Source organism: Asterias rubens, chromosome 11 (assembly GCF_902459465.1).
Source record: "Asterias rubens chromosome 11, eAstRub1.3, whole genome shotgun sequence".
Classification (NCBI taxonomy): domain Eukaryota; kingdom Metazoa; phylum Echinodermata; class Asteroidea; order Forcipulatida; family Asteriidae; genus Asterias; species Asterias rubens.
The window spans coordinates 3726651-3748158 of NC_047072.1; the positions used below are offsets into that span (position 1 = coordinate 3726651).

The 21508-nt window shown below is 37.6% G+C and overlaps 1 protein-coding gene across 1 annotated transcript in view; it reads right to left on the minus strand.

Annotated features, from left to right (window-relative positions):
- Positions 1 to 21508, minus strand: part of LOC117297006 (PAX3- and PAX7-binding protein 1-like) — a 47658-nt gene that overhangs the window by 3223 nt on the left and 22927 nt on the right. The window contains exons 7-15 of the mRNA XM_033780123.1: positions 20540 to 20729; positions 17280 to 17500; positions 16292 to 16413; positions 11563 to 11762; positions 10431 to 10578; positions 4814 to 4932; positions 3253 to 3329; positions 2668 to 2731; positions 1764 to 1910 (exon numbers count right to left, since the gene is read on the minus strand). Of these exons, the coding sequence (XP_033636014.1) occupies positions 1764 to 1910; positions 2668 to 2731; positions 3253 to 3329; positions 4814 to 4932; positions 10431 to 10578; positions 11563 to 11762; positions 16292 to 16413; positions 17280 to 17500; positions 20540 to 20729 (1288 nt within the window). The remainder of the gene's footprint in view (positions 1 to 1763; positions 1911 to 2667; positions 2732 to 3252; positions 3330 to 4813; positions 4933 to 10430; positions 10579 to 11562; positions 11763 to 16291; positions 16414 to 17279; positions 17501 to 20539; positions 20730 to 21508) is intronic.

Genomic DNA, 21508 nt, shown 5'->3' on the forward strand with positions numbered 1-21508 from the left:
CACAGGTTTGTGCATGTAGCAATCTAAACTACAACAAAGCTTTTCAGCTGCCGTGTTTACTCTCACAAATAGTTTATTTAATACAAAATTTAACACTCAAAATGTGGTTGTTGCAAACAAACACAGGGGTTTCAGGCATAACAAAATAAATCGTTGAAAATGTATGTAATGGTGATGTAATGTAGTTTGTTGACCAAAGTTGTCGAGTCCTCATACGGTGAATAAATTGTTCCCAAGTGTCAACATTAAAATATAATTTCATGGGTACTATATTTTTTTTTAAAGTTCTTCATCTTAAATATCTTAAGATTCATATTCATGTTGGTTTTTACCCATATACACCGAAGTGTGTTAGCACTGTATACTCGTTACTTAACTGAGTTCTATGAAAAACAAAATCACAGGCATATTAGTCAGGTGAGATTCAAACCCCATGGCCTTTGCAATTCTAGAGCAGTGTCATACCAACTAGACCACCAAGATTGCTAGGGGCAGTTCGAATCAGTTTAACATCTATTATACCATGGAGGAAGGAAGAGAAGGAGCTCGAACGACCCGGAAAACCGCAGAGTAACAAAAGAATACCCTGACAATGCCCCTGTCTGACCAGTGGAAAAAGATAGGAGACCTCCAGCTGGACGGCCGATTAGTGAGCGCGATTAGACCTCCTGCTGGACGGCCGATTAGTGAGCGCGATTAGATCTCTTTATACTAACGTGTGGTACCGCCACTCTGCACTGTTGCCTTCGTGTAAAGTTAAAATCATTGGAGACAAGAATTGTAAATACACATGCTTTCATTTAGCGTTTGTGGTGTTTACATGGAAATATCATAGCATATTTTTACATTTTTTGCAACTTTCCTGTCACTAGTGGTGGTTCAAAATTTGGGTATTAGCACACGAGGGTGGTTGGTATTCAATTGTGTTTTGCGATTTGGTGGGCGAAAGTGTACACAAATTTTATCAGGTCTCAAAAAAGTTGTTTTTTTCTTTATTATATCCATACAACATACGACACCGTAGTTTAGTGAAGAACCAAGTGCGCACGCGCAAACTCAAATACGCCAGGTCGCCCATTGTTTGTATAAGGTATGCGAGTGATTACAAGGTGTCGCTAAACAACCGCGGTACCACGGGTTCGGCTTTTGAAGTCCCTTCGTTCGAGCTCCTTCTCTTCCTTTCTCCATGATTATACTAAGATTCATCTAAGATGAGTTGGTAGTATCACCATAGTTATTTGTATTGTGACATCACACTTCGCTTAGCAATAAAAATTGGTACAGTTAAAGATGAATTTAAACTCTTTGTGAAACTGGCCCTAAGCTCTGTAGCTCTTTCATGATGTCACACGGTTACATAACAGTTATAAAGGGATTGTAAACGTTTAGTAACTCAAACCTATATTTTATAGTAAATAAATACCATAATACTAACCTGTGAACATTTCATTTCAAAAGATGATAGCGTTTTAGAAAAATCTGGAGCGGTTTGGTCACGCAAGAAGAATATTCTGCTGTTGCAATACACTACCTGAGAAGCATTACGGTGGTAATATTCCTCAGATTCAATTATCGCTGGATAAAAAGTAATAGCCCTTTCCATTACCGCAACACTGCGAAGTGTAAAGTTTCTCCAAAAAGCATTATACTTTCCATAGCTGCACATCTTACCAAGTAATTGTTTTTAATGCAATTAGTTTTCATAGTTATTACCAAACATACATATAGACCCATTAAAGTACATTACAAATGAAACATCTTACTCTTTGACATTTAAAGATGCTTCCATCATTGACATCAGAGTTCTGTAGTGACAGCAACATGTACCTGTTTAACAGGCCATCAATAGCCAGCTCTAGAAGATGCACCTCCGATATCAAGCCATGCCATAGCAACAGGTTACCTAGCAACTGCATTATCAAAAACAAATCATACAATACAAAGTTCACTAAAAGTGCCATAAACTCTTTCAAATATCTTTTAATTCTTGTAAGTGAAGATTTTTACGAAGTGCCTGTATGTCTGTTTGAAGATAATGTTATGAGCATGGTCCTCTGCTCTTAAATGGATCACTGATGCAGAAATAGTTTCTTTGATTCTTTTCCAAGTGTGTGTCATAGGTTACCTTACATTGTCTCACATAACACTATCTGTAATGTCATGTAACATCGTAACAGGTTACGTAACATTATCTCACATAACAGTGTCACAGGTTACCTAACATTATTTTGAAGATCAGGGATGTAATTTTTTTCAAGGTATGGTCTACAATTATTTCAGAGGACGCTGCTACCTACTACTAGGGCTGAAACAGCTTACCCCCTTTACAGTCCATATGGATGTATAGGCTTGGGTATCATCAATCAGAAGCCTGGCCGGTAGAGCAGAAAGCACTATACCTCCCCAATTTTACGTAGCAAGTATCATGACCAGGATTCAAACCCACACTCTGCTGATCAAACACCAGAGCATGAATCCGGTGCTCTTAACCGCTCGGCCATGACACGCCATGTTTTATGCCGCAAACCCATTGACCATTGTAACATTGTCTCAGGTTATGTAACATGGCTATATTTTTCAGGCAAATCTTGAGAGTCAAATTGGTTTGAGATTCTCGTGCAACGTTTTAAAATTGTTTTCAGCAGACCAGGGAAGTAAAAAGCTTACCTTGGCACTAGACCAGAACTGTCTTTGCATGAAATTACTGGCAGCAACTGACTTATCAAGCATACTAGAGATCCAAAAGATACCAAGAAAATATTAACAATCAAACCAAGTAGTTATCAACATAAAACTAGATAAATCTGTGCTAAATCACTGCCCCTTGGGAGTTAGACAATCTATAGAGCTGACCAACTGTCCACGGAGGATAAGCCTTAAATGACCACTATATCATGTCAGTTTTAAGGTTGTTGTCCTGTCTGTTCTAGGTTGACCACTTGTAAAAGTATGACAATTGGTGTGGTCATGTTATTTAACAGCGCTTTCTAGTGACAAGGTTAAAATTATATAATTTGTCAACCCATAAGATAACAGTGCCAAAGTTTAGCAATATAAAAAATATGGAATTCGGTAACATAAAGTAGGAGTTATGGTCAAACAAAGCGTGCAGTTTTCAAGTGCTACAGTGGCCCTAACGGGGACTGCTACCAGTCAAATTTGAACTGTTAACTATTTTATCATTAACTAAAGTTAATACATCTCTCAGTGTCTCCATGTACTTATTATAACTTTCACTGCAAATGAACTCACTCTTTGGGAAATAACGGCATATAAACATCTTCGTCAAGTGTTCTGCGCATCCTGTCAACCAAGGCTTTCAATAAATCCTGTCATGAAAAATAAACAACCAACAGTAATCGGTGATCAAGGCAAGTCTTATTTGTTTTCCAACACAAATAAAAATAGGGGGGAAAAAGGGGGAAAGCCAGCATAAAAACAAAACAAACGTATGTTATTTACTTCTGTGAAAAACTACAGGATTGTATTGATGACCTCATATTCTTAGTCAAGTTCAGATAATATAAAAGCTAGTCTTTATTTTTGATCATGTGTTTGTCAACTGTTTGTAACTTGATACAACTTAGGTGTAACTTGTGAATGCCAATTAGAATGTACATGTAGGTATACACATATTGCTTAAAGAGAGGTTCTAGCATGCTCTAAAATGTTTAGCTTCTACATTATAGCTGTAGTCCTGAAACTCATCGTCGGTTGCTCACATTAAAACCATAAATAGCACTGTTGTCGCTGGTCCGCACACCTAGGGTCTGCAGAGCATAGTTCCTTGGAGATGTTACATGTACATGTAGCTTGTTAAGGGACAAAAAAAAAACTAACATCTCAGCATCATTTTACAACAATGACAAAATCTAGCATTCCCTGGATAGACAGAAAGATTATTTTACTGTATAATTTAATGTAATATTTGTTTCTTCTGGATTTTCTTTCTCCCCAAAAGAGACATGTATGTGGATGTGTATGTGTGTTAATGCTGACCACGTGTTTCTACATGTAGGTCAATGAAGACACCATGGCAACAATAGTCCTTTTCGCTACCCATTGGGCAAGCGCTTACTGTTGAACGAGGTGCAGGCTGGTCTTGCTAGGGATCAAATTTGATAGTTAGACCAGAATGCACCTAATTCCAAGCCTAACACACATGCCCGAGTATTTGCAATTTATAAGGTCTATGCATATCATTATCACAGGTAAGCAGTTTTTAACTCTTGGCTGAAAAAGCCGCCTGGAAAAGTGCATTTTTTATTTGAATTCTTTACGACTTAATGTTACCTTCAAGTGTAAAATGGTTATTAACCGGTATCTATGATGTCTATTCAGCCATAAAAAGGTAACAATTGAAATATTTAGATAATCCTTGAACTGCTCTTTAATAAAGTGACTTGTGTGTTGAACCCTTGTGTGCACATCATTGTTTGTTTATTAAACAACACTTATGTGAAAGCTTGACGTTTTTGACAACTGTTGTTTACACTGAAAAACTGAACTGAAAAATTAGTTGATGTGCGTTCTGGGACAGATGTTTTAAAAATGTACAAGATAGTGCAGTATGACAGCCTTGAGAATTGGTGTTTCTTCAGTTTCTGGTGTTAATTGTCTGCAACCCATTATTCTCGGTTCCTCTTTTTGGCAAATACCATGACACAAGTGAATGCGATTTTCTATCCAGGGTAGTAGGAGTTGGAAACTCAAATTTCTTGATCAGAGTTGTATGTGAGTTAATAATTGTGCATCACACAAGATAAAGAAAGTCCATGTACTACTGAACAGGACTACATAAGTTGGACTGTACCCTTGTGCTCTTGCTATCACCAGTGACTGTTGGGTAATCTTCAACCAGCTTGTGGATCAGACTAACTAAACGATTAGTCTGTATTGTAGACATTGGATCCCATACATCCTCTACCAAGGCTAAAACACAAACACATAGTAAAAAACATATTCAAAGTCTCAAATTACAAGATTCAATCAAAGTGTTATGTATGAAATATATCAGAGAGTGGAAACAATGCAATAGCTTTAGTCCATAAGAATACCTACTAATGGAACAAGCATTCTCTCCAACTTTACAAAATAATACCCTGTTCACACATAGACGCCGCTTCCACTACAATGGAACAGTGGCCGAGATCGTGGGCCAATTGTGGGAGGATCTCCATGGGGACGGTTTGGTCGGGGTGGGATCTCCAAGGTCAGGAAGCTGCCTTCTCTCCCCACGCTTACTCAAACATGTTCAAAATAAACGTAGACCGATCGTAGCCAAATATGAGCGGGGCGAAAGCCTAGTGGAAACGCCATTATCGTACAAGCAGCGTGGTAGCAGCGTGGTGAGATCTCTATGGTCATATGTATTAAAAATGCAGCACCGTCAGCTAAGGTAGAACCAACCACTTGGTCAGCATTACTGTAGATGTAAGCAGCAAGTCAGCAACACTTTTGGCGTAGAAGCAGTAAGTTGTGTGTAGTCTTTTATTTGCCAAATTGCTTGATTTTGATGGCGATTGTGTCCGGACTTGATATCTTTTTGAGATCGGGCTGATCGGCATGGTCTTTGTATGGTCGTAGAGCTGTGTGTACCAAGTTGTTGTGTTATTGCTCCTCAGAACATTATACAGTACATACGGTTCACTTAACCCAATAGCAACTGCACGTATTGTATACAATGGTCATTTACTCACTGAAGGAATCCTATATAATATACTTGGAAACCACTCTCAACAAACAACTCGGTATACTTATTTTTCTGTGAATAATCTTGTATTGCAAGTTTTATTTATTTGGTAGACCATAAGATACTTTTACTCACAGGTTTTTTTTCTTTTCAATTTGACCTCCAATAATTGACCTTTGACCTTTTAAGTTTCAAACATCTTGAAATAACAATATGATTTGCAACATTCCTGTCTGCTGGTGTTTACTTTGTTTCTTCATCAGCTTTTATGTATTTCATGAAGTGGTGGAATGAGTATCCAAAAAAAAGGGCAACATTAGTGAGTAACCTTATGCCCAGGGTTGACCTTTGACCTTGAAATGTGTCAAGTAATACAAAAATCCAGTTTTACAATAAAAAAACCTAGCTTGGCACTCTTGTTAGTCTCAGTAATTCACTTTATAGGTACAATGTATCAGCTACTCTCACTTATGAATAAGTGAATATAACACACTGTAGATTTGGTTGGGTAAAGGTATGTTTTCTTAAAATTCACAAATGACCTTTGACCTTGAAAAGGCCAAAAATACTGAACACATTAAATTTTCATCTATACAAAGGCGCACTGACTTTGCTTGAATTTATGTTGCTCGAAAAGTTACCATGTGTCTCAGTGTCCCCCATGAAACAGTAAATACAACAATAAGTATATGACCCCCATGAAACAGTAAATACAACAATGAATTTTTCATGGGTATTGTTGCATTTGATAAAATTGACATTTGACCTGATATTCTAGTCCTTTTACACATTGTTTACATTGGTCCAAAATTCCTGAACACTTTTTCATTACAAATACATGTAAACACTGACTATCACTATGGGTTGAATTTACCCGGCTTGAAAAGTCCCCCATGAAAACAGTAAATAAAACTAATGAACATATCCTTGTGCAGAGTACATGTTGGTACAAAATATGGGATTCATTGTTCAGTATGCCATTCACCGAAACAATGAATTTTACACAAGTTCACTGAGCATGTGGAACATCCAAATGTTGTCTGGACTGCTAGATTGCCTTCCGTCATCCTGCCATTGTGCTTGCAGCATACGCGTACTCGCTTTCTATCTCCAAACTGAACAAGGGGGTGGCCAGGGTGTAGATCTTTTGTCAGGGTTCGAGATGTAGGTAGCATGACAAGACCCACTGATGTTCTCTTAGGCCTTAATGTCAAAAAGGTGTTTACAAAAGTTTCCATTTTGTACATTTAGACTTGAATCTAAACTACTTAATTCAATTGTGTAATGTCAATTTCGAAGCAGTAGGCCTAGATGTATATGGCTGACGGCAGGATTTTTATCACCTTGCAGTGAACTTGAGCCGATTTCTAATTTTAAAAATAATCTTGGTTTCAATCCATGTCCAAAACTAATGATTTCATGTTAATTTTTTAAATTACTAAACACCCGTTTCAATGATAAAAGTATGTTGGTATAGTTTAGGAAATAAAAGCGTGTTTTTTGGACGATAAAACTAGTATAGTCCGCATGTTTTCTAAAAATAGGCCAATAAGAAAAATGAAGAGAGGTGAAATCCAGGATGTTGTTTTGTAAACGTAGGCCTACAACAAAAAACACGTCTACCGACTATACTGACTGATTTTCAATTCTGTGAAGGGCGGAACAAATGTGATCCGCTACGTGAAAATGAGTCGGATGTTAAAAATTTCAAGAGTTGAATTGAATGCATTGCTGGAAAGAACACACCAGCAGCAGTAATTTGGTATATGTCTAAAATTTGCGGTGTGTCACGTTGCTGAGTTACTCCCGTTTGAAATTAGCCAATACATCATTTTTTCTGAAAAACGAATTACAAGTGAACTGATGTTTTAAACTACCATTTCGCGCGAAAGGATACAAATAAGCCATAAGTATGATCACAAAATTGTTGTATTCATAGCTTTATAGCCTAAAGGTAAGTGTTCTCAAGGTTAACCAATAAAGATCTTAAAAAGTGAAACAAAAAATAATGTTTTTTTTTTTAGCCGTAAACTCGACTGAAGGTGATCTCATCGGAATGTTTCGATGCTTGACCTTTGAATGATGATAACGTAAATTTTTTCAATGATTGAATGAATACAGTAAATGAGAAAAATTAAAAATAAATGTTTGTTTTTCATGGCTGTTTTTCATGTATGTGAAGAAAGAAAAAAAATCTAAAAACCCCTCAACTACATTCTTCAAAATTGCACTAAACCACTATTCATAAAACATAATTTTTATCATTTATTGTGTTTACTAATAAAAAATACTGGGACTAGTGATTTTTGAAATTCATGAATTACTAAAGCTAAACACCCATTTCAATGATAAAAGTAATTTGGTATAATTTAGGGGGAAAAAACATGTTTCGTGGATGATAAAACTTGTATCTAGCACTTTTACTACAAACATAAGAACATGGAATCGTGAAATCCCAAACATTGCTTTGTAAACGTACGATCATGACAACAATAAGGAAAAAACGGCGACCGTAATTTTTTACTCAATGAAAGTCGAAGGAAGGAAAAAACATTGGCCTCTTTCAACATTCGAAGCTTTGAAGGATCCGCTTTGAATATCACAAAAAATAAAGTAAATGATGGCTAAATATTTACCTGTAACACTTCAATGCCACTTTCTCCAAACTCACCGTTGTCAGAACAACACGCAAAGTTTATTGCAGCGTTAGTCGGGGTATGGGGGCGGCCATGTTTCGCCAATAATTAGAACAGCGCGCCGCGGTGCGGTAAACTCAACCACAATTTTTCAACAGTTGACCTTTGAACTAATCTTACGTCATTTTTTTCAATGGGATCAGTATTTCTTTTTCATTGCATTGGATAGGGGAACAACCGCCTGTTCTATCAATGTATTACACATGAAGGCGCTATTTATCAAAGCGCTTGATTAATGCACTGCAAACACGGGCGTAACAATGACGATACGGCCTGGCGGTTTCGGGCGGAACAGGAACTAAAGGGTTAATGACATCACACAAGTGAAAACCAATACCTCATAAATAATTATTAATTCTGGTTACATTATTCCTTGCGGGTATTGCACAGTGGGCCTGTACAATACAAATGTAAAATCTCTGAATGAATGAAGTCTTTGACATGAGAAAGAGTACAACAAGAAAACAGCAGAAACATAAATGTACATGAAACTAAGCAACAATCATGTACCCTCATTACAGGGTGGACAACTAGAGCTCATTTTGTATTGTTATACATCGGTAACAAATTGTGAAGTTTGATTGGTCGAGAACCAATCACATGCCGGGCAACAAATACGCATGTACCATGGCTGCACAGCGCGGCAGGTAACATGAGTGATGTTAACTGGTGTACATCAACTTGATCGTCCCCACCGTTGGTCGATTTCCAGCACTTGGTACGAAACGGCCGCGGGTTCGATGGAACAGTGAAGAAAGGTTTCTTATTTGTACGTAGACCCACTATTTTTATTTTTTTAATTTCGATTATCCGAAACTAAGTTAAGTTTTTTAAACCACTCACGTTGTTGTCGAGTCGAGTCATCGTCTGATCCTTATTCCTAAACGGCCCTCATCGTTCGTCACACACCGCGCACTCCCTGCTTATAATACACGATGTAGTTTGGTTGAATTTAAGTCGTCGGTTAACACCAGCCAAGGACCGAAACAGTTATTGGTTCCAGCCTCAAAAACGAACCCCAGTACATTTTGCGTTATCCTGTCTGCGAATTAGTTGATAGCGCAAAAGATCCTTATTTGGACCAATAGTCTCCTTGGATAGTAAGCTCACAGAATCAATTTGCTTTTATACACGTGGAAAAACACGATGCACAAACCACACGGTATCCTACTACACACACACACACACACACATGGTCGACCAAAGTCCATTCTAACCAACATTCTGCACGCTGTGATTGGCCGTTGACGGCAGTTGATAGTTCCATATTCAGGATCTTCTTGACTAGAATTCAATGCAGTACACGTTCACGAACAGAGTAAAGAATTGCTGCACGCTGTGCATTACGCCTGCAGATTGTGCACAATGCACAGCCTTTGAGAAATTCTAATAACATGAACAACTTTTGCCGACAGAGGGCGCTGCGGGGCAAAGTTCATTGAATTATTTCTCAATGACCGATCGTTGATTCACAAAGATTTCGTTGCAAACGGAGTTCAAGACATGTTCAAAACAACTGATCCTCAAACCACGAATTCATTTAAATGATTTTTAATGGGAAAACTGATAACTTAAATTAAAAGATAAAATCGTCAAAAAATGCAACTCTAAGGACTTCACTTAATACGTGAATTTGTTTAGTTTGTTTTTTGTTTTTTTTGTTTTTTTTTACCTTTCAAAATTTGGTGTATTCAATATATGCGGCCTCCTGGTGGGCGATTGAAACAAAAAGTTAATGTCCTCTCATAATTGCTTTATTTTCAAAAAACTTCTCCCCAAAAACATGCGAGAATCCATTCCCCGAAATTTGGGAGAATCTTGGATTCTCGCGAAATTCTTCAGCGAGAACTTCTAGGCCTGAATGCACCATTAGACATCTCTGAACAAGGAACATGATAAGATAAACCCTTTGTACTTTGGGTAATTCAGGAACAAATGGCAGAGAACATACCATCCAATGGATTGATTTAGAATAGAAAGCAGACATAATGAGAGCCTTGCAGGCCTACACTAGGATTGGCATGACAGGTCTTTGTACATACCTGATAGTTTGGGTAACACTACCTTTTGAACCAAACTTGGAATAAGATTGATGTCAAGATCTTCCTTATCCAGACTTTGTGTTTGTTGGAATCCAAAGAACAGCATCGATTCATACCAAGGCATCTCTTCCAGGTTGTGACAGTCCGACTACATCAAATCAAACAAACAAACAAACAAATATTTAAGTATTGTGATAATATAAGGTACTATAAATAATCACACAAGCGCAAGTGGGACACTTTCAAATAAGGCGCTTCTGCATCCTATATTCAGAGAGGCCAAATGATCTTTTTAACTTTTTCCTATAAGTGCAAGTTTTACACCATATTTTTGGAGCTTATAACTTAACCTAGTCTTTTGAACTAACTACATCATCATGATAACACCAGTTTTCAAATAAACATTGAAGCGAAGATTTCTACTTAAAATTCAATATCTCCTGAACCATGTGACGTAAATATATAATCTTTGCATAGTTTTGTAGACCATACCTAGTTGTTGTTTTTTTCGCACAAACATGATCCAATGTTTACGTTTCCTACCGGTCCAAACCTGAAATATGTTTTGCAGCCACAATGGTTTGAATTTCAATACAGATTCTATGTATAGAACCACAAATGACGTGTACTCTTAATTACAATTTGATGATGTCATACTAAGTGAAAGTGCCCTCAAGCTACTAAAGGCTATATTTGTTTATATTTACCATTGTTAATCACATTAGATTAAACCAACCTCATTATACTGTTGCGGTTGCTGATAACTCAACTAGGTCAACAAAACCTTCCAAAATCTGAAACTTCATGAAGGGAATTTAGGAGGGTTTGTTTATTTTAACAAGTAAAAAACAATTTTTAACTAAGTGAATTTAACATAATCCCCTTTAAATAAATAATGGAGTTACAGTTGCTTAACTGTTACCTTGACATGTGACTACTAATCATAGGATGTTGCATGTAGTATAACCAAGTCAGAGCTGTGTATTGAGAGAGTTCAGTCAGAAATTGCACGTGTGCACACAGGGTAACTTAATATGCTGCACATTGGGTTGTGCTACATTGTATACTTATTTGGAACAAAAGAAGTACCAGCAAACCCTCTCAATAGGACCCCAAACAAGAAATGAAATACCTGCAGAGGGTTCCAGTCTAGCAATTGTAATCTGACTAGTGGTGCTAAGAGCTTGGGTAGACACAAGCTGATGTAGGCTTCTTCATAAGATTCCTGCTGCTGATGCTTCCATTTCTCAAAGTGACACAGTATGATAGAGATAGCACTAAAGTCTTCAATAACATCATCAAAGACCTTCTGAGATTCAGTCATGATCACATCTGGAAAAAAGTGAGGAAATGAAATAAACATTTTTTTTGTATTAACATGCTTGTAGACAATAAAGAAAGGAACTGCTAATATAAAAATGTGCCATTCAATAAGGGTGTCAGGGTACATCTTTGGGCAAAGGTTAGTTAGTAAAAGTGAGAAATACAGTGAGGGTTAGGTTGTAACAACCATTAATGTCAGTTTTTCTAATAACTAATACATGTATATCGGAAAATTCATATCCAGTATACTTGATATGTCAATTATTTCCAATGTGCAAGATGAAGCCTAAAAACAGTTATTAAAATATAGCGAAGACCGAGAGTTTAGAAGGGTTGCATTACAGGTTTTTGGCTTGATCCTTCGCACTTATTGTTGCTCTAAACAATATCAAATTGCCCCAACCCGCTCCGCTTGTTTTTTTGTTTTCAAAGAAGACAATACAAAGTTACCGTTGCCGCTTCGGCTTGCATAAGCAAAGAGAATGCATCGGGCTCCCCGCATTTACGAGGCATGCTCAGGCTTCCAGTAGTATTCGTTGCCACTGCTGTAAATTAGAAACCAACGAGTTGGCTCGAAGAATAGCTTGCATAATATTTATGTAAAATTACATATTTTTGCTTAAGTTCGCAATGCTTCTATTTTTTAAATTCACAAAGATTTCGAATGAGAAATGTATTTCAATTTGGTCACTAAATAGACTGCCTCGTCATCTAAGCCAGGTGTTACAATTTTGTACTCATCAGTGTGCGATGTAACGGTATCACAGCACGTGCGTTGCCTGTGTATGGGAAGGAGGTTGATCAACTCAGGTGGTCGGCTGTGGTAAAACGTTTCCGGATCATTTTGATTATGTTCGTCAAATCATAAAAGGGCAAAATTTTACGTCTTTTCTTCAAGTATGTTTTAACAGTCATAAGGATTATAAATGATGTCAACCTATTGTAAAACTTAAAAACTTCAGCCGCAAGCGAGGAGGAATGTATAGGCCTACGTGCAACTCCACCATCGGAGTAAAAATAAATAGCGTTGTAACATCGAGCTGTAATCTTAATTACAGAGATGAGGTCAGTTACGTTCACACAGAGAGAACAGAATTGTCGCATAATTCTGTTTCTTACACATTAAAACCCTGAGATTTTCTGGATAATCTGACATCATATTACTGCTTTTGATATCATTTGGGAACATCAATGTTTTGGCACATAGAAATTTTTCGATATCAAGACTTATGATATTTCGATATGATCGAAAAAGTGATGAGTGTTTGAGTATTTTCGATATATCGACAGACATTATTAGGTAGTAGGGTCATTCCGTGTCAATTCAACACGCTTTTGGACCTGACCCTCACGGATTTAAATGAAATTCGGTGTGCTGATTGGACTCCCCGAGAAACGCCCAGATCCCAAATTTTATGTAATTCGGATCATTCTTTTGGGAGATACGGCTTAACGAACTTTTGACTAATTAGCATGACCTGCTATGTTTTGACAATCATATCTCCAAAAGTAAGGCACCTACAGAGATAATATTTACATCATGGCCACATTTGATAACACAAAATCAAAAAATTTCCACGCACCAACGAAAAAATATTTTATTTTAATGCAAGTTTAAAATGTAAGCAACAATATTCTAAAAATTGTGATGGGCACTCTTTCAGTTTTTTTTAATGATTTTTTTAACATTGGCTATCAAGGGCAAAACCATAAAAACGGATTTGTACAACATACACAATGTACAGTGTACAGAGTACAGTATTGTGTACACGCACATAAAAACCATGTCACCCTGACGCACATAAAAACCATGTCACCCTGGTAATAATATGGAGTCCAAAAGTCTATTTCATGACATAACTTAATGAGCTAATCGTTTTCATCCCCTTAATTAGCATAGGAGACACTGTGTATCGATCATACTGTATACATGTTATACAATGTACAGTGTACAGAGTATTCACATTTTGTTAGTACTTTAAAAGTCAATTCGAGAGAAAAAATCATAGAGAAAAATGTGTTGTGACCCATTTAAATCACACAGCAAGAACAAATTATTATTGGTTTATTTAAAACATTCAAACTTGGCAGCCAGAGGCTGAATTGCGTTTAAAATTACAGAGCATAAGAAAATATATATACTATTTTTAAAATTACAGAAAAACATTAGGATATAAAAATACAAAATACAAAATATTCAAAGACTAAAATACAAAAATACTTTCCACTAGGGAGGCATAACACACCTCTTGCTATAAACTCTGTTATAGGTGCTACTATATTCATTTAATATTTTAAAAGAACATAAGCAGAAGCACGAAATAAACAATTGCACTACAAGAGCATGCAGCAGGAGGCAAGTTAAAAAATAAATAGCAATTGCACCAGAAACATGTACATAATACAAACAAGCAAGGTAAACAAATTATTGCTTATTCAAGAGAGCAGTCAGGTGGTGGAATGGGGCTGTTCTTATATCGATTAGTACGGCATCTAACAATGGATAACGTGTTGGAATTCCTCAAGTTGTTGTTTCTTGCTGGAGGGAGCCAGTCTCGGTACATGGGGGAGTTGAGGAGGGTGGTACCAAAACCGATGGATAGTTTTTCCAGCCTATCAACCATGGGGGAATATCAATTAGCTGACAAGAGTCCTTATAGGATTGAGTGTAAAAATGGTTATGACCAAGGATGACCCGAAAGGCTTTTTTTTGCAGCTTTTTGAGGCAGTCTTTTTGACTTTTAGTTAGACCACTAAACCATGCTGGAGATGCGTACTCAAGTGTTGGTCTCAAATACTGTAAATACACTGTTCTAAGATCTGCCACAGGGATATTACAGCGTTTTAATTGACGTAAAAGGTAGTTTGTTGGTAAAACCTTTACACATATTGTTAATTTGGGAATCCCATTTAAGATCATCCTGAATATGAACACCCAACAGTTTAACACAGCTACTTTGAGCAAGGACTGAGTCCCCAATATGAAAATTAGGTAACACAAATGGGCCTTTCTTGAAGTTAGAACACAAAACCTGACACTTCTTAGGATTAGCAGGCTTAAGCAGGCTTAAGGCAGGTATCAGAAAGGTTTATATTGGAGCATCCCAGTCTTTAATTCACTCGAGCACACAGTTTATGCACCGGCTGTCGCAAGAAGATATCTGAATGTCACCTGAGAAAATACTCTCAACATCTGAAAGTTCTAGCAGTGATCCAGAAGTTCAGGGACCATCAATGTCATCTGCACATCAGGATGTTTTTGTGCAGCCAAATACCGACATTAACATTATCAATGAGGCTATGATAATTATTGGTGTATCTCCTATCATAAGTAAGAAGAAAGCTCATGGAAGTAACATGGACAACAAAGTTAAGAGAATAGAGACAACAATAAAGCAGAAACTGGAAACCGTTACAGGAAAACAGTTCAGTGATGATGAAAGTGAGATGACAACTCAGTTGAAACAAAAGTTTCATTCCTTGACCAAGAAAAGTGAAAAAGTTCAAGTCTTGACCGTCTTACCAGTGAGTTGCAGTATCAAAAGAATAGCAGATGAATTTGGAGCATCAAACTACATGCCAAGAAAAGCAAAGAAACTGGTGAATTAGCAGGGAATGCTTTGCATTCCAAATCCTAAGGCTGGAAAATCTCTTTCATTAAAAATGGTGCAAACTGTGAGAGACTTTCACTTGCTCGAGTCCGTCAGCAGACAAATGCCAGGGATGAAACATCTCCAGAAACATCTTGTTCTTTGTAATCTGCAAGAAGTGTTTGAACTTTTCAAGGAAAAAATCCTCCTGAAAGTTTTGCTGAAAATTTGCTGAACTTCGGCTGAAGCAGTGCATCCTTGCCGGATCTAGTGGAGTGCATTCAGTTTGTGTTTGTACTATACATCAAAATGTGAAACTCAAAATGTGAATGATTATCTTTGAATTTCTATTGTACATGTACAGTGTATCATGTACACATTACTACACATTACACTGTACATGTAATGCATTTTTATGGTTTTGGCCTTGATAGCCAATGTTAAAAAAAATCATTTAAAAAAACTGCCCATCAAAATTTTTCAGAATATTGTTGCTTACATCTTAAACTTGCATTAGAATTTTTTTTACGCATTTTGAAAAATACTCATTTTCACAAATCAAGGTCAAAGGTCAGATTTTGGCGTATTTTTTCGGTGATGCGTGGAATTTTTTTAATTTTATGTTATCAAATGTGGCCCATGTTAAGAGCTTCAAAATGATGTAAATATTATCTCTTTAGGTGCTTTACTTTTGGAGATATGATTGTCCAAACATAGCAGGTCATGCTTATTAGTCAAAAGTTCGTTAAGCCATATCTCCCAAAATAATGATCCGAATTACATAAAATTTGGGGTTTGGGCATTTCTCAGGGAGTCCAATCAGCATACCAAATTTCATTTAAATCCGTGAGGGTCAGGTCCAAAAGCGTGTTGAATTGACACAGAATGACCCAGTAACAACTGAAAGAGACAGGTCACATTACTGCGAAACAATGTAAGGTGTTTTACCTCTTTCTTTATTGAATTGATTATGCTCGCTCTCTCTTTGCTCATCGTCACTTGATGTGCCCTCTATATGGCTTCCATTCTCCTCATTTTGTTTCAACTCTCGAGCCCGTCGTCTTCTTGACCTTCAAACACAAATCAAAGCCATTTCAGAATCGCCACTAAATTAGTCTACAGATATGGACTTACTTTAAAGGGTCTATGTACTCTTTGTAGGACAAAAAACACAATGTCCACAGATTTACATTAAACTTACAGTTTGAAGATAATGATAGTAGGAAGCTCCCCTGAAAATATTACTTGCCGAGGTGCTGTAGTTTTTGACAAATGAGTAAAACAATGTCATGAAAATAATTTTTCTCTCATGATACGAAAATTATTTTAGCATGTAAAAACGTATTTTCATGACATTGTTTTACTCATTTCTCAAAAACTACAGCACCTCAGCAACTAATATTATAAGGTACGCTTTCAACTATCATTATCTGCAAATGGTGTAAGTTTAGTGTAAATCTGTGGATATTGTGTTTTGTGTTACAAAAAGTACCCAAGTCCTTTAAATCGAATAAAGTCAGAAATCCGACTGGGAAAAACCATGTCAAATTAGTTCAAGTTTATTGTTAATCTATACTATTTTGAATTGTTTTCTTCATTAACTTGAATGTACACCTTGAAATGACTGAGATAAAAGTGTTATTCATTTTGGATGGTATTTGCATGTTTGACCAGAATCTATCAATCAGTATCTAACATATATATGGTTTGAGGCATTGCATGGTGATGTATCAATATATATTTGGTTTGCCAGGTTTTCTTTATTCTAAAGTAGTAGTCCCAGGCAATTTTCTATACCTTCCGTCTGGGTAGTAGTTAAAAAGCAGGACAGTTCTTTTCAGAACTGAGAAGTCTCCCGAACATCCGAAAAATCTACTCCGTGGTAGTAGAATAAAGAAAGACAGTATCTAACAGTTACAGCATTTCTCTCTCTTACCTTCTTGCTTCCCTTTCTGCTGCCCTTCTTTGCTTAGTGATGTCTTCACGTTGTGTTTTAGTGCCAGAATCAAAGTTGGCTGATAGTGCTGCTCGTTGCAGCATCCCAGTAAACTCCTCTGATTGGTCCCTGATGTCAAGCTGTCTTCGCTGGGATAGCTTTTGTGCTCTGCTTTTTAAAAGTATGAGCATAGCTGTCTCAAGACCATCTATAACTGGGACCTGAAAAGTTGAATAACGTAATTGCCTCCATGGTAGAACTACATGCATTTCATTCAATATGTTTACTACCAATCAACTTTGACGTTATTTGGTAAACTTTCTTTTTCACACAAACAAATATTACTAATTCATTTAACACTTACTCTAACAATTTCAAAGAATTTTCTGATTATCTGATTAAATGTTTCAAAGACATACTGATTCCTATGATATAAACTTCATAGCTAATTTCAGCCAAGATCTTCAAAGAGTTTAAAGTGAGTTTCAAACGAATTTTGAGAAAATCTTTCAGTATTTATTTCAGGAATAACAGTGTATGGTAACGACCCAATTGGTAATGACCAGCATGGTAACGACTCGATTGGTGGCTGGCTGCTGCTGTTAACAAATGAATAATGAATTGTTTTTCCGAAATTTGAGTTTATGGTTACAACCAATGAACCCCCCACCAATTTGTGGCAAATTTTACTACTCATTTCCTTCAAAATGTTTTCAAAACTACAGATTTTTCCGCTGAAAACGAACAAGCAAGACATATTTGACAAGCACTGAAATAACAGACACTTGACAAACAAGCCTTTACTTTCAGTTGCATAAAGTGTTGTGACTTGAGCTGCTGGTACATTGCGACACTTTTTATTTAAACACCATTTACAGACCATAATTTTAAAGGAGCGCGATCGCGCTCGCGCTCCTCCGCGCTCCTTAATGTTTTCCAAGGAGAGCAAAAAAAAGCGCTCCTTACAAATTTAACAAGAGCATGTTTTTTCAATACCCTAATTGTTGATTAAAATAAGCCGCTTGAATCTTGGAGTTTATAAGCCTGCTGCCACTTGAATGTTGCGAGTTGGCAGTGGCAAACGAGTCCTATTATAGTCTGCTCTGACTGTGTTTGCGTGCGCGCGTGCTTGATGATTACCGCAGCCGGTCACACAGACGAATGTGAGCGATTCCACACTGGTTGTGTTTTTGTGCGCACGTGCTTGATGTTTACCGCAGCCGGTCACACAGACGTATCTGTGTGGGGCCTATAGAATTCCACACTGGTGGGCGGGCTCTTACACTAAAGAGTGGTACCGCAAATACACGCTCATGATTGGTTAAGTATTTTGTCATGATAAAAGTATGCCGTAAAGGGGGGGGGGGATCTCCGGCCACCTGGCTGGACAAACGCATTTTGGAGTAAAAACAATTGAAAGGAACTGGGATCATGCACAGTAAACTACAGTAAGAGCCCCATGCTGCTCGACGTGAAAATTTTGTTTGCTTATGCTGGATTATGACATCAAGATGTCAAGTGTTCAATTATCAACATTCTTGAGGTGGAATTTGGAAAGTTATGGTTACGAGACGGCACCAATAAATGACCGGGTCATGGTAACCAAAATTTGGTGTAAGGTTTGTCGGACATATATCGACAAAATCAAGCAGGATAAAAGAATTCGTGGACAAGCCCAAGACATGAGCTAGATAGAACGCCAAGGGACAGCCGACCGGAACTACTCCCATTTTGTGCATTTCGTCCGATACTTTTCGTGGATTCATGAAAACATCGTCAAATAATTATTCTCAAGATATACCTGCAACTTTAAACACTTTTACAACCCCACAGTGATAAAAAGGTACACTGATTCGAATAATAAATACTTGTTGCTCACAAAAACGCTGTTTTAATGGCGAAAATGTGTGTCAAACTTCATAAAAAATGTCCCGCTGAATTACACACAAAATGGTGGCCATTGAGAAAGTTTTCGCCGTTACGTCATGAACTTGGGTCTCACTCGGGGCCCACACAGCTTTGACGTCAAAGCTAATCATACGCACTGGGGATGGTCAGATCTGGGTCGACCCGGGAAATCTAATCGAACGCACCCGCAAGTAATTGTATGCCCCCCCCCCCCCCCAACCCAAAGGATATTTTGGCTCCAATTCAAGTCCCGCCCGCCCAGCTCTCGAGCCCAGCCCTCAAACCCCTCGTACATTTTAAATAGCGCCATTGCAACAACTACTGCCAGCGCGCGTCCTTCATTCTTGGCGCTTGCAACGCCGGTCCAATCACAAGTCACATAATCGCGTACTGATGCATATGGAAGATCCCACGTACTACCCATTGTATGCAGATATTTTTCCAGACCAATCACAAGCACACATGGTGTTGTAGCTCATGCATATGGATAAGTTTGCACTGTGTATAATAATTATGTACTGCATGTCCAGTACAAGTGTACAAAAGTATGGCCCGTGGTCGGCCCTGTGTGCAGTATGTGAAGCTGGCCGTACCAAGGCAGGCTAATCAGTCGCGGTCGTTTTGTGGCGCGATCGACGATCGGCAGCAGTCGGTGGTTCCCCACACTGCTTCATAATACCAATACGGATTACGCTGACGTACATGTACACACTACGGTGCCGATGTGCACAGCCACAGACAAGAATGTTTCTTTGCTCTGGAGAGAGCTACAGACAACTACAGTATTAAACAAGCCCCAAGAAATAACAAAATAATTGAAAAATAGCGGACACAATTTTTTTTTTGACAGTTTTTCTGTTATCTTTAGGCAAATTCACAAAAGATAATTACTATAAAGTTAAGACAATTTCATTCTCTGCCATATTTTGTACTTAGGCCTATTCTTTTTTTTCTCAAAGGGTGGCAACATTAACAGCGGATAACCAAACTTTTTATTTTTAGGGGGGGGGGTGCCTGGGGGATATACATAATTGTGGGGTCTATTTAATTTATCGAAACATTCATTTTGATTGCAAAAAAGTTGTTTCATGATTAAAGTAAACTCATTAAATTGAGTAAGAAAAAGTTAAACAACTGGTGAACTTTGTGTTCATTTTCTTGAGTACGTGTTCATTAAACTTGGGTTTTGTTAGCGAGAGCAAAACGCTCTCCTTAATTCATTTTCTTGAATTAAGGAGAGCAATTTACAGCTCTCCTCGGATTTATTAAAATGAAGGCCTGCATTTAAATGTTATGTGTGTACATTTTATATTCATCCTAGATCATACATGTTGCATGTTATATTATCTCACCTTCTCTGCAAAACAATCTACCAAGTCTTGGGCATAACCCTTCATCTCTTGGAAGAAATGATACTGGTTGTTAACTCCTCCCTGAGTGTCTTTCAGACTGACTGATGATGAGGCACAGGATTTCAAACGCTCTTGGAGTTGGTCATGTTCTCTTTCATGAGCTCGGTGAACATCTTTCACTGATTCAAACCTACGTACATGTAGATCATTTTAAAGTATTGAAATAACACCGGTATCCCACAGCTAGCACTGGAAATTAAAATAGATTTTGGCAGGCTAACAGACAAGCGCTCTTGGGTCACGCCAACCCATAATTTCATGACAAGTTCAACATCTGCAACAGAAAGGAGAGACTGAACGTGCTGGAAGTCGAAAGATCGACTGTTGCAGTTGTTTGGAATTGCTCTAGAGCACCTTGGTTTCAGACATTGATCTTGTCATGAGCTGAACCTAACGTAAATGTGTCTGAAACCAAAATTGATTTGGATCAACCTAAAGTCACTCCTAATTTATTTGGTTCAGCGCGACTCTGGAGCGCCTGTCTGAACCCAGTGTTAAAAAAAAACTCTAGACAATACACAAACGTATCTGCCAATGACATCCTAATTTTAAAATGAGTTTATAAGGCAGTCGTTTTGGGCTTCATGAAAGTTTCGTGAGTACATGACCTCTTGAAATCATCAAATAAATAAATAATAATAATAACAATACTAGTGGCTTCTTATATAGGGCTCAGGTCCGTCACGCAGTGATGCTAATGCGCTTCAACATTATTAGCCCTTCACTGGGCCTTAAAGGAACACGTTGTTGCCTTGGATCGGCCGAGTTGGCCCTTTGTAAAGGGTTTGTAACCATTTGTTATAAAATGCATATGATTAGAAAGATATTTTAAAAGTAGAATATAAAGATCCACACAAATTTTCCTCGAACTTGCATGGTTTTCCTTCCAGGCATGAGAATGGGCGATGA